The sequence below is a fragment of the Telopea speciosissima genome, chromosome 6 (genome assembly GCF_018873765.1).
Source record: "Telopea speciosissima isolate NSW1024214 ecotype Mountain lineage chromosome 6, Tspe_v1, whole genome shotgun sequence".
Lineage (NCBI taxonomy): Eukaryota > Viridiplantae > Streptophyta > Magnoliopsida > Proteales > Proteaceae > Telopea > Telopea speciosissima.
In genome coordinates this window covers 65,908,759-65,922,154 of record NC_057921.1, presented here as the reverse complement: position 1 = coordinate 65,922,154, position 13,396 = coordinate 65,908,759, and the positions used below count along the sequence as shown (strand labels likewise).

At 37.7% G+C, this 13,396-nt stretch overlaps 2 protein-coding genes across 4 annotated transcripts in view; both read left to right on the top strand.

The window, feature by feature from the left end:
* Nucleotides 1-141: 141 nt before the first annotated feature.
* On the top strand, nt 142-9,676 carry LOC122664167 (putative E3 ubiquitin-protein ligase UBR7). 3 transcript variants are annotated; one of them, XM_043859875.1, is made up of 6 exons: nt 142-207; nt 333-413; nt 576-734; nt 2,807-3,067; nt 8,434-9,291; nt 9,415-9,676. In XM_043859875.1, exons 2-6 carry the CDS (start codon nt 333-335, stop codon nt 9,502-9,504), a joined length of 1,449 nt encoding a protein of 482 aa, XP_043715810.1. In that variant the 5' UTR covers nt 142-207; the 3' UTR covers nt 9,505-9,676. The 3 variants fall into 3 exon arrangements, with proteins under 3 accessions (XP_043715810.1, XP_043715809.1, XP_043715811.1); XM_043859874.1 differs by having other exon boundaries at nt 165-207; nt 321-413; XM_043859876.1 differs by lacking the exon at nt 2,807-3,067 and having other exon boundaries at nt 165-207; nt 321-413.
* Nucleotides 9,677-11,497: 1,821 nt separating this feature from the next.
* The window catches only part of LOC122663738, a 28,403-nt gene continuing 26,504 nt past the window's right edge, over nt 11,498-13,396 (top strand). Inside the window, exon 1 of the mRNA XM_043859377.1 lies at nt 11,498-11,511. The gene's annotated coding sequence lies outside the window, so the exon portion shown is untranslated. The remainder of the gene's footprint in view (nt 11,512-13,396) is intronic.

Here is a 13,396-nt window from a genome sequence, read left to right as displayed (position 1 = left end):
CGAGCCTTACGCACTCTTTCGTTCTCTCATTTCTTCATCCTCATGTATTCTCTCGACTATCTTCTTCAAAATCAAAACCCTCTTTCGTCTCTGTAGCTCTCCTGCTCAACTTTCAATTATTACTGCTAAAAATGTCTGGAAATCTCTATTAACCATCAGATTAAATAGGATCTAGGGTTTCATCTTATCCAAGGGCATCCTCCTCAGGTATTTTGGCCTTTTGGTTTAAATCGTTATTCTTCTTAATTAGGTTCTGCTAACAGAAGAGAATTCAATTGACTATTAATTTTGATTGCTTTGCATTTTTTCATTTTGTCTAGCTTCGAGCGAAGATGGACGATGTGTTCGAAGAGGAGTCAGAGCAGACAGTGACAATCCATGAATACCTTAATGATGTCGAAGAACGGGAGTTGGTGATTTTCTTTCCCCTTATGCGGCGTTCAATACATTATCTATATATTGACACTAAGCTTCTTAATATTACAATTATTTTAACCCTCGTTTGTTGTCTTAAAGATTTGTCTTTAACTACTGCTGTTGTTGCTCTCATTCAAAGTTTCTGTTATTGTTCGAAGGAGGCGGATTTGGTTTTGGGAGGGGACGATGGTAAGGAGTGCACTTACAACAAAGGTTACATGAAGAGGCAGGCGATTTTCTCGTGCCTGACTTGTACTCCAGACGGGAATGCTGGGTTTTGCACTGCATGTAGCCTATCTTGCCATGATGGACACGAGGTAATCACTTTTTTAAGTTACAACTTTTGTGTCATACTTTGGTGAGAAAACTAGAAAATGTTGAGTGGCTATATTTCGCTTAACATTGCTAGGTCTCCTTTAATTTAATTCCATCTCTTTTCTTGTGCTCTTGAACCAATCATGCAATGGTTGTTTTCTATAGTTCTCATTGGAACTGCATTGTATCAAAAACCTTTTTGCACAATATTTTTACAGTATAAGGTACGATGCATCTGTTTGTAGCCTTCAAGCAATCCACACTATTTTTTTCCCCATTCTCTGGGTGTTTTCAGCTGGTTACCAATTATTTAGGTTGGCAGTGATATTAACTTCACATACACCTGAAGAAAGTTCTTAAAGAGGTCCCAGGGGAATCGAAAAGAATCCGTCATGCCCCTAGGGAGACTTGGTGGTGGGATGATGAGGTTCAAGCAACCATTAAGTCTAAGAAAGTTAGTTTTAAGAATAGCAGATGATTGAGGAGGTAAATGATCTAAAAAGGTATAAATCTATGACTACCTATTCTTTATGAGTGACTTATTGTGCATTAATAAAGGGCATCTAGGCTGTTGGAGTTGTTACATAGGATTACATTTTTATATACAAATAAAGCATCTTATCCTATGAACTCTTGAAGCTTGGACTTGATCACTTTAACCTTTTGATGTATGAGCTTCTTCCAAGTCATTGGCATCCGTCATTACATGAAGAACCATGGCTTAATGAAGCTTGTATGTTGTTATTGCCAACTTTTCTGTTGCTCTTCAAGAGGGTTACTTAATACTTCTAATTCAGTAAATGCTCGATGTTTGCTTCTCCAATATAAAGTACATCATGAGCTCCTTGGAAATTTAACCTTTTCACACTCAAAAAATGTGGTAGTATTCCCAAAACCATCATGAACATCTTTCAGGTCATGACCAGGGTGTTCATTTTTTAGGTTGACACATAAATGTCCATGTTTGACATCACTAAAATCAAATTGGAGTATTTGGGATGATTACAATATCCCAACAGAATGTGGTAGTATTCCCAAAACCATCATGACCAGGGTGTTCATTGTTTAGGTTGACACATAAATGTCCATGTTTGACATCACTAAAGCCAAGTTGGAGTATTTGGGATAATTACAATATCCCAACAGAAGGATGGTCAATTTAATAACTTCATATTGGCTCTTGGAAGTTTCCTTTAATAAAGTCCTCGATTGGAGGAGAGCTTTTATCAGATTTGAACGACGAATAATAAATTTTGTCATTTAAAGGCAGAATATAAGATTAAAGGGTGACAAAAATCTGTTTAGGAACCTTGTTGTGAGGATGGAATGGATGAAGACAACAATGCTTGGTTGTTAATCTGCATATAGTAGCTTGTAATGCTTGTATCTCTGTCTGGACACAGTCTAGAAGAACTTAGTCCTTCAACCGAATATCAGATATTGAACTTTTTGATATTCAAATTAGAAACTCAAGGAACAAAGTGACTGCAGAAAGAAAACTGGGCAACCATGCCTTTGCTTCTGAATCACTTTAATTTCAGTTTTAGATGAAATCCATCATCCCGCAGTAGCATCTTTTGACCAGACAAGAATGCAGCTCTATTACAGTTTACCTTTTCTTTTTAAAATATACGAAAAAGTTTCCCACGTCACAGTGTGTTTTCTCTCTCCTGTTCTGACCTTGTGGGTCCTATGTGGATGATACCGTTCTCTGCATTGCCATTGGTATGGCATGTGAGATTCCCCCACACTGGAGGTGTGGGGAACCCTCTCCTTCAAATTTAATTCGCATTTGCTTTGGACTGGCAAAAATTGAAAATTCATGAAGCAATCAGGTCTATACTTTTTTTTTTTGTTTGTACTGTATACACTGCCTGAGAACTTTCTTTAGCAATTTGGGAACTTGATGGAAAATATAGAATTCCTTGCAAAACCTTCTGCTAAAGTGTCTTATTTATTAATGTACCTGTGAACCAATATGGTTTGATATGTGTAACTTTTCTTGAAGTTTATCACATGTCATACTCATATAAAAATATTGATGGAGATTATTGCCTTATGCTACTTTGATAAGGTTGTCGAGTTATGGACAAAGAGAAACTTCAAGTGTGATTGTGGAAATTCAAAATTTGGGGTGTTCTTCTGCAAGCTTTTTGCAAATAAAGATCCTGAGAATATGGGAAATTTGTACAACCATAATTTCAAAGGTTCCTACTGCACATGCAATCGCCCTTACCCAGATCCAGATGCTGAAGAACAGGTGGAGATGATCCAGTGCTGCGTCTGCGAGGACTGGTTTCATGAGAACCATTTGGGTCTTGAATCTCCTGATGAGGTTGTATGGCTTATAGTTACTATGTATATTCAGTTGGTTGCACATTTTTCTTTATTTCTTTTGGTCTATCAATATTGTTATCTTGGTTTTGCATGGGATAAGTCCTGATGACTCTTGTCCCATACTGTTAATAGTATAATTGTTTTTACCTTCCCCAGGTGGCGAAGCGTCGCTTACCCTGGCCCTCTTATCTGACTGATCTTAACTCACTGATTTACCAAAGAGATCTTTTCTTAATGGACTAAATTCTGACATCACTTTGACCATACTGTCAATGTCAGGCTAGTCGCCAAATCCTGGACATTTATGAGTTTTGGATGATTAGTATTTGCTCAGTTGGTGCAGTTTTGTCTCTATGATATGTTAGTGGGACTGGGTTGGTGTGAATATGTAATTTCCCAGATTACTATAACATTTATTTCAAAATTGATACCAATGTCATCTTGCACCCACCACTTCTGCCCTATTAAAATCCATCAATTCCTTGATATTTACATTTTGGGTGAACCAAATCTTATTAGCTTTTGATATGCTTTGTAAGGCACTTTCTACTTATAAATATCTCACATTTCCTTGTGCATTTTACTTTGACATGCCCAGACACATCTTGGGACAATCATATTTTGCAATGTTGCAATAGATTACATGACCTGTTTTTTGCTATCATGTTTTAATATTGTTAAATGACCTTTTTGTTCGAAGTTTCTTTTAGAATTCGTTTTACTCATTTTTGCTTGCTTAATTTACATTTATAATGTTATATACCTTATTCATGCCTTATTATTTGTTTAGGAGAAGGTAAGACCTGAGTATATACATCATTTCCTTCCCCATCTCTTGCCTTTTGAACGCAGATTATACATCATCGTTGTCATGGTGGCAAGGTGAGCCACATGACCACATGTGTGGGGAGCTACCTTGATGCCAAGGCATTCATGGTGAATGCCGGATATTATATCTCGGGACATATTTTCCACATATTTGTCATGTATTCTTATAGTTGTAAAGGTCAAAATATAGTGCATGAAGGGGTGAAATTGAGATATTTATGTACGGGTAGAAAGGAGAAATGATTTTAGTTTATGACTTTAAAAGGCAAGATCATTGGGTTTTGGGTCTGGGAGCCTTGGGCTTCAAGGGCCATTTGTCACCTTGGTGTCAACTAGGTGGCCATTTGACAACTATGCTATAGATTTTCCTCAAAAAAAGGGAAAAAAGTCTGTATAGTTTGTCACTCTGTTGTATCTAGCACAAATGTGAGAGCCCAACTTAGTAATCTTTCATAGATGGACAATTTAAAGGTATAATTAAATATTTGAATAATAAAAAACTTTTAAAGTTTGATGCAGTTACACTTAGGAATAATTAGGATATTTTGGTAATTTGTTTTTTTTTTTTTATATTTTATTAATTGAAGTTAGATACACTAGTAGATAGTAGAGTTTGTTTTCAACTCTGTTTTAGTCTTAGAGATTGTCATTTGGATTCTGAATTGACAAACAGGGTAGAGATCAGTTTTTGCATAACAACATTCCTCACAAAATGACATTCGAACTCAATATGCTTATAGCTCTCATCGAAAACCAAATTACTGGCAATATAGATCACAATACATCACCTTAGATTTAGTAAATTGAGAATCTCAACTCCTGAATAAGAGACTTCAATCCCTTCATTTCAGCTGTCGTATGTGCGATAGCTCTGTATTTGGCCTTTGCACTCGATCGAGCCACTGTAGTCTGCTTCTTACTCCATGTAACAAGATTTCCTCCAACAAACATACAATACCAAGTAGATCTATCAGCACTACCTATACTGATATTTATCCGCAAATTCTTTATCATCACACGCCCCAAGCTTCAGATGAGGATCCATAGGCATATCCACATGCTTAGAGCCCAACACCCTAGTCTCAGATAGGACTCCCTTAGTAATACAAATAACTTCAATACCCGAGAAATATCTGAATTCTCCCTAATCTTTCATTTGAAAGTGTCGATGCAAATATGCCCTTGACATCCTCAATCCCAAAAGAATCATCACCAGAATTTATGATATCATCTACATACACAACCAGAATAACCACCTTGGACCCATGCCGATGAACAAACACAAAATAATTAGAGAAGCACTGCGTGAACCCATAACCACCAATGACCATACTGAATTTGTCAAACCAAACACAAGGGACTATTTCAACCCATAAATAGTCTTGTAAAGATGGCAAACCTTTGATGCATTCTCCCCTTGTACAACATATGCAGGAGGTTGCTTCATATACACCTCTTTGATGTAGAGCAGGGGAAATCTGAGGGTTGCAGGGGAGAGAGGAATGCATAAGAAGAAGGGGGGGGGGGGAGGAGGAGAAGAAGCTTGCAAACGCACACCAGGTCACGTAGGCTTCAACAAAACTTGATTCATTCCATTCTCAAATCTGTGTATTTTTTTATGGTACCAGCATACATATAAATAAGAAAAGAAAACCTATACATAGCCTAAAACAAAAAAAGAAACATATCCAACAAGGAAACTACCAAGTTACCGTCCTATGTATCCTACCCAAAATAAAAGATTACGTAATATTTTCCCAAATAAATTGGACCTGGTTCATCTCCGTCTGGATGCCCAAATGGGTTTGGGTTGGTCCAAGTTATTGCACCTGCATCACTCTTCCTCGAGATCACCATAAAGAAAAATATTTTTGATATCAAGTTGAAACATAGGCTTATCAAGATTAATAGTTAAGGATATCAGAACACGTACAGAGTTCAGATGAGGTATTCATCACCATAGTTGTCATGGCGTCCTGGCGCTGGGGGAAAGGGCATATCGAGGTCCGCCATGGTATATGTATAAATATCGAGCGATATGGCTTCCATGGCTTCGCCATGGCGTCGCCATGGACGCCATACCACGATATATGGGTATGTCGATCGATATTTGAACATTTAATGTATAAAAGTCAGGTTTATATATATATATATATATATATATATATATATAAAACGATTTAATAACTTAGATGCTTTTTCGTTAATGTGTATTGGAGGTGTAACTTGAAAAGTTACACCTGCAATACACATTATCATAAAACTTAAAAATATTAAACATAATAACTTATACCCTAATGGGGGGAAATAGAAATCGCAAAAGGGAAAATCGAGAGGAGAGGGATCGTTACTCCGGCAACGGTAACTTCCTCGCTTCCTGCAACTCTCGAGTCTCGGCAGCCTTCGAACAAGTTCGAAGTTCGAACTTCTCCAGTTCTCCGGCAACCTCCAGGACTCCAACTCTCCAAGTAAGTAAATTTTTTATTTATTTTTAATTTGGTTCTTCTTCCTCCTCCCAGGCAGACCTCTTCTTCTTCTTCCGTTCTTCTCTTCCCAGCCTCTGGTAGTGATTACAGCCAGTAGTATCTTTTTTTTAAAAAAATTTTCTCTTGCCTTGCACAGCCACATGTACACACACACAGACAGGGAGAGAGTCGAGAGACAGAGGGGGGGGGATTTATTTCAGTTAGTAGTCCTCGACTCCTCTCGGTTTTTTTTTTTTTTTCTTTTTTCTTCTTTGCTTGTACAGTCACAGAGACAGGGACATAGTCGAGAGACAGAGGGGGGAGGGATTTATTCCAGTCAGTGCTGTAACCATAGTCCTCTCGGTTTTTTTTTTTTTTTTCTTTTTTCTTCTTCTTGCCTTGCAACTAGCTTGCTTACAGTCGCAGACCTTGGGACTTCTTGCCTTGCAGTTGCAGGCTTCCACATAGACAGAGAATGTATTTTTTTTTTCTTCTTCTTGCCCTGCACAGTGCACACATACACACAGTGTCACACACAGAGACAGGGAGAGAGTCGAGAGACAGAAGGGGGGAGGGATTTATTACAGCCGAACTATCTCTGTTTTTTGTTTTTTTTTTCCTTCTTCTTGCCTTGCAGGGTTGCACAGTCACAGAGAAGGTGTTTGTTTTTGATTTTTTCTTCTTCTTACCTTGCACACAGGCACACAGCCACAGGCCCACACATACACAGTTACACTTACACACACAGAGACAGGGAGAGAGTCGAGAGACAAGGGGGGAGGGATTTAATAGTTATTACAGCCAGTAGTCCATCACTATTCACTATTCACTGATTTAATAGTTATTACACTTTCATGAATTAAACCATAGTATACTAGTAGTACACTTTCATGTTGATTTTTTGATGTTATAGGACATGTATTATAGCATACTAAATGACATTAAAAATACAGAAAATAAAAAATAAAACATGGTCGACATGCTCGCCATGGCGGGCGACATGTCGATATATCGACGTGACACCCCTCCACCGACTTGGATCGCCGTGACGCCGTGACAACTATGTTCATCATAGTAGTAACCTTTAACAGAAATCTTATTGAAGACGACCCTAACCCTAGAGTATAGTCCCCCAATTCACCTTCTGTTGTGAGGTACCCAGAATGGCTGGCCAATATAGTACCCGTCCCAAAGAAAGATGAAAGAGTTAGAATGTGCGTGGACTTTGGGGATTCATCTAAGTTCATGCCTAAACTTGCAACTACCACCTGGTAGTACTTGCTGGGCTCTAATTGATTTTTCTGGTAATTATCTGGACTGCTGGTTGCGTTTATTCAGTAGGTCATCAAGTCTCTGGCCTCTAAAAATCCCAGCTCAATCGGAACCCATATGGATGCTGAGTTCCTCTACGAAAGAGCAGGTTGGGTTACTGCTGGGAGGTAAATTCATGAGGTTGAAGATGGATACTTCCTTCAATTATAAGTAACGACAGCTTTGTCCTTCTTTACTCAAGAGTCCCTGATTTGGTGAGTTATTTTATTTTAACATTATTCTCAATTGAAATTTCAGTAAGTCCTTTCCCTGCCAAGTTAATTTGTCCCTGACTTTGTTTCTTGCTTAAAAGAGTCATATCTATTCTCCAAATTCACAAACTTGACATTGCTCCTTTGAAATTGATTAATTTGTTAATCGTGGACCCATAGCCATCCAAATTTAAGGGTTTTCGGACCCGTGATCGCATCAAAGTTCCTGCATTGCCATTGGAAGTCCCCACATTTGGGCTGTATGATAGACAGACACACAGAAACACACACATGTTGTGCATATTTATTTGTATGTTTGAATCTGTTGATAACGCATGGGACTTGTGTTTGCTCCCATTTATTGTAGCACTTGCAGATGCAGCAATAAATTACATCATTCATTAAATTCAGCTCCACATTTTGTCTCATCATATTTAGTGGTTGACCTCTGATGTTCCTAGATTTTGACACCAACTTTGTACTCAGATTTTCTAAATTGATGTCATTGCGAAGTAAAATGTCTTGTCTTACTTCTGCTCATGCTATAGATACCAAGAGATGACAAAGATGAACCATTATATGAAGATTTCATCTGTCAAGCATGTGTTGTTATCTGTTCTTTCTTGACCCTCTATCCTCGAACCATTTGGATACCATTGAGGCCAAGTGATGCTCGACTAAGCACTAGCAAAGAAAGTAATGTGTTGGGAGATGCACTGTCAGCTAGTTCTTCCTCTGCGAGAGTTGATAGTAGCATTTGTTCTTTGGAGCCATCAAAAAGTGATCCTTCACTTATCAATACTGATACTGAAAAAATACCAGGCGAAAAAGGTGGATCTCTCAGAGAGCTGTCTGAGAAAAATATCGGTTTAGGAGGTAATGCTTCAGTGGATGCACCTTCAATTTGTTCCTCTGGGAAGCTGGAGAATGGTAGCAGCTCTTCTCATTCTCAGAGAAAGGACTGTTCACTTCCCCTTTGTGAATTTGTAAATGAGGCGAGTAAGGAGGGTGTATTGCTTGCAGAAATACCATTGAAAACTATGGGTTTAAACAAGTGCTCACAGAATGCTGGTGCAAGTTCCAAATGCATGCTTGGAGTGGATCTGCGGGTAGCTCCACTTCTCTTAGAGAAAGAGAAACCATTGTTCCTCTCAAAAAACTGGAGAGATGTTCTCTGCAGGTGTGAAAGTTGTATAGAATTCTATACCCACAAGGGTATTGGCTTTCTGATTGACAGGGAGGACTCAATTATAGAATATGAGAAAGTGGCAAAGCAGAAGAGGGAGGAGAAGTTGCATCAGCAGGAAGGAGTTGAGTTAAATTTTCTCAACGGATTAGGCCATGTACAGAAAATAGAGATCCTGAATGGGATTGCAGATATGCAAAATGAGTTACGATCCTTCCTGGTATGTACTTAATGATCTAAGGTGTTATTACTTGGTTTGTCGTATCTGTTAATTCATGTTTGATATGGACAAGGGAAAGGCAAGGGTATGTGTTAAGCTTTTGTTATATAATTGTCTGTGCAGGTGTCGTCTGACCCATCAAAACCAATCACATCTGCTGATGTCCATCAGTTCTTTGAAAATCTTTCAAAGAAGCGCCGTCGTATACTTTAAGTTATTACCTGGATCATATATTGGATATATATTAACTGTAAACTGCTGCAAACGGTTTTGGAAAAGATATGGGAACAATTCTGAAAGCATGTATATTTGTAGAAATGTTACTTGACTGCTCAACCGATATGTAGTACTTAATATTATGATTACTTGATCAGTTATTCATCTTTCTATGATTCATTATTGTTTTTATGATCCTACTCAATCGACTCAGATGATGTTTGTGTTCTAATCTGTGATCTCTCTGGTTCGATACCTATTTATCTATGACAAACAACATAAACTATTCTTTTCTTCGAAGTAAACTTAATCAGTTGATGAACTGTACCTCAACCTTGAGGTTCTTAGCTCCTTTCTTAGGTGCTGACAAGGTTGATGAAACCATTCTGCTTTGCATTTAGAGATAGCTTGTTTATCGGTGGTTGTTAATTATACAGAATGTTTGATCCGGATTTTTCCATAATTTTAGTTATATGCAGGCGATTTTTTCTCGGATGATCTGCTTTTCACGTCTGTGTTTTGGTTGTCCTAATTCCCATCTTGGTAGTTTATATTTTATGAACAGATAATCACTTCAGAGGTTTGATGACACACCATTTTGATCTCTGAAACTCCTATCCCACTTCCCCTTTTCGATCAAAACCAATGCTTCTTAATCAGACAAACAAATTATAACAGATCCCCCTTGTTCGGCCAACATGAAATCAAAACCATAAAACTCGGTAAGAACAGTAAGATATTTTTAGATCCCTCAACAATATTTTCCTTCATTGCAGCCCAAATGGATACAGGTTGGGACGATGATGTTGAGCAGTTCGAGAGAGATGAGAGAGTTTTACAACTAGTTTTACATTCTTCAGACAAAATGGGAGTGGCAGAAAATATGAACTGGTCAAGGCTGTTTTCACATGTGTTTCAGTGGCATTAATTGGAAATAGGAGGGTGAGCCGCTAGGCCAGGGTATGCTAGCAACCTCTCTATCATACTATTTAAGAACTTTTGTTCAAAATTAAATTTTATATGAAGAGACGGAGCATCCGTGCATCAATGAGTGGGGTACAATGATGAGCAGTGGTTAGGATTTGGTAACGATTATTTCGATCCGAATCAGATCATGATCTGAATTAGCTCTGGAATTGATATATTCTTGGCATCTAGGATATTTTTGTACAAAAATCAGATGATTCGATCAGATCCTGTGTTACGAACACCCGCCACATGCAGAACTCTTGCATGAGCCATGCACTGTATGTTCTTACGTGAAGATGGTGTGGGGAGTATTGCATTGTCACGATTTGTTTCATGTAAACGGGTAGTTAATTAAACCCTAATAGAAGTTATATTAGGGTTTAATGTAGTAGTGGATGAAATGGATGTCTATAGTAATCAGTTGGTAACAGTTAATCAACATTGTATGTTTATTTAGGCAGCGTTTGGTATGCATATTAAGTTGTTTATATCGTCCAAGAATGTGAAATCAACCTGTAAAGCATTCTTGTTTTTAGTCCTATAATGCGAAATCAACCAAAAATGCATACCAAACACAGCCTTAAGCTACTGTAATGAGAAGTAAGACCTAAAATTTCTCTTTCATGAGAAGAGTTCAGCTTTCTCTATTAAGCTATTTTCCCTCTCTCACCCATCCGTCCTTCCATTCACATTAGGGAAACGAAACCAATCGCCTGATTCATGAAATCGTGATGACTAGAGGGTGAAGATGGCGATGGCTTTTGGCTATAAGTTTGGGTTCTAAACTGCGTTTGCCTTAGAATGCAGGGATATATATGTCTATGATGCCGGTCCTATCCTAGAGTCAATTTTATCTCCTCCATTCAAGCATAAAAGGCTACGGTGATGTATATGATATTCCATTTGAATCACAAACGCCAGAAGCATTTGGGAACCTCATTCCGAATCAAATTACACAATGACCCCGTCAATACCTGCTAGTCTTCTACTGAAGGACGAAAATAATTGTCTCTGTAAGACTGAGAGAGAGAGAGAGTGTCAAATCGGGGGCGGGGATCCCAATCCCGACCGCTTTCTAAGTCATCTCCAGTTGAAAAAAAAAACCAAAGAGAAGATTATGAAGTAATGAAAAAAATAGTAAAATATTAGTTCACATTCACCTGCATCTTTGGCCCTTTCTGGACTGGGTCAAAGGCTCACAGGAGAGAAAGGTGATCTGACCATCGCTGTCCTGAGTCCTAACTCTGATCCCTCACCGATCTGCGAAAGCGAAACAAAAGAGAATTTTAAGTAAAAGGATAATCAAATCTTCTGTTTTGGTCTACTAGTACCGGCGTCATTCATCCATCAGCATTACATTTATATAGTTATGAACAACTTGTGTAGCACAACCTCTCGATTGGATTAGCCTGAGCCGATTTCATTTGTTTTTTTAATTCTGATTCAACGTGAATCTGTCGGAATTGTCTTAACCTTAGAAACCCTTTCTAGATCAACCATTTCGAAACGACAAGAATTAGGATCATAATTATCTCTTTGTCCACCTATTTTATGGGGTTTATTATGCCCACACAATCTTATGTAATGTGTTTTTAGATATGCTTTCTGTGAGGTTGGCAAGGCCTATTTCTTGAACTTCTTTTTTCATAGCCTAGACAATGTTGTCCACATTATTATTATTATTATTATTATCTAAATCTGCTCTCAATTGGTGTGAAAAGGGTTTCTTGTGTAGATTTAAAAGCTTTGAGACATTGGAAAAATTAAAATTGAATGTTAATAGGTAAAAAATACAAGGGGAAGAATGCAAGAAGATTGTTGGATAGATCAACTAATTCAAATCGACAAGAATTAGGATCATAATTATCTCTTCATAGTTCATCCTCCTATTTTATGGGGTTTATTATGCCCACGCGATCCTATGTAATGTGTTTAGATATGCTTTCTATGAGGTTGGCAAGGCCTATCTCTAGAAGTTCTTTTTCATAACTTGGACAATGTTGTCTACATCATTATCTAAATCTGTTCTCCGTTGGTGGGAAAAAGGCTTTCTTGTGTAGATTTAAAAGCTATGAAACATTGGAAAATTAAAATTGAATATTAATGGGTAAAAATATAGAGGGAAAAATACAAGAAGATTGTTGAATAGTTGACTCATATGATTATTTACATGAGAGGTCCAAAATTCATCACATAACCAATAGTCATATTATGAGAGACAAACCCTCCAAAAGGCTTAGAGGGCCATGTAAAAATTCATAATTTCTCCATTTTATATTGTATGGTTTCATGTACCTAAATTTCTATCCTTGTTAAAGTCTTCAAACACTTGGGCCACTAGTCTTGAGTGGAAATTTAATCCCCCCAAGAGTAACTTTTATGTACTAATAATACTACACAAGCTAGTCTAATTAAACATGAGAGGAACAATTATGTTGCGCAAATTATGGTTAACTGTTTCACTTGAGTGGGCATATTTTCAAAATTGCTGACCAGAGATATGGTTCTTTTGACTTGGAATAGATTCCAGAGATTCTTTAGTTGTTATATTTCTTCTTTAGGGAAAAGGGTTGAAGGGAAAGGACGATACTGAGAGTTTTTGGAGTTTTATTTATTTATTTTGGGTAACTGAGGTTTAAGTGGCACTAAAGCGGGGAGGGGAGGGGAGGCTAGTGAAAGTTGAATCTTCTTCCAAGATGAGAAAATGTTTAAAAGAAACAAAAAAAGAGAAGAGCTCCCCTTTGAATTTGTGAGGGAATTTGAAGTTTCCAGAAGTTCCAGACTATTATGTTTTGGTCTTAATTACGTGAAGAGAAAACTAACAAGAAAGTAACGGTCGTCTGGAGACATCGTGCGTGTCAAAGTTCAGTCTGAACTTATTCAGTCTAGATTTAGATCCTCTTCAGCTGTTGTTGGATGT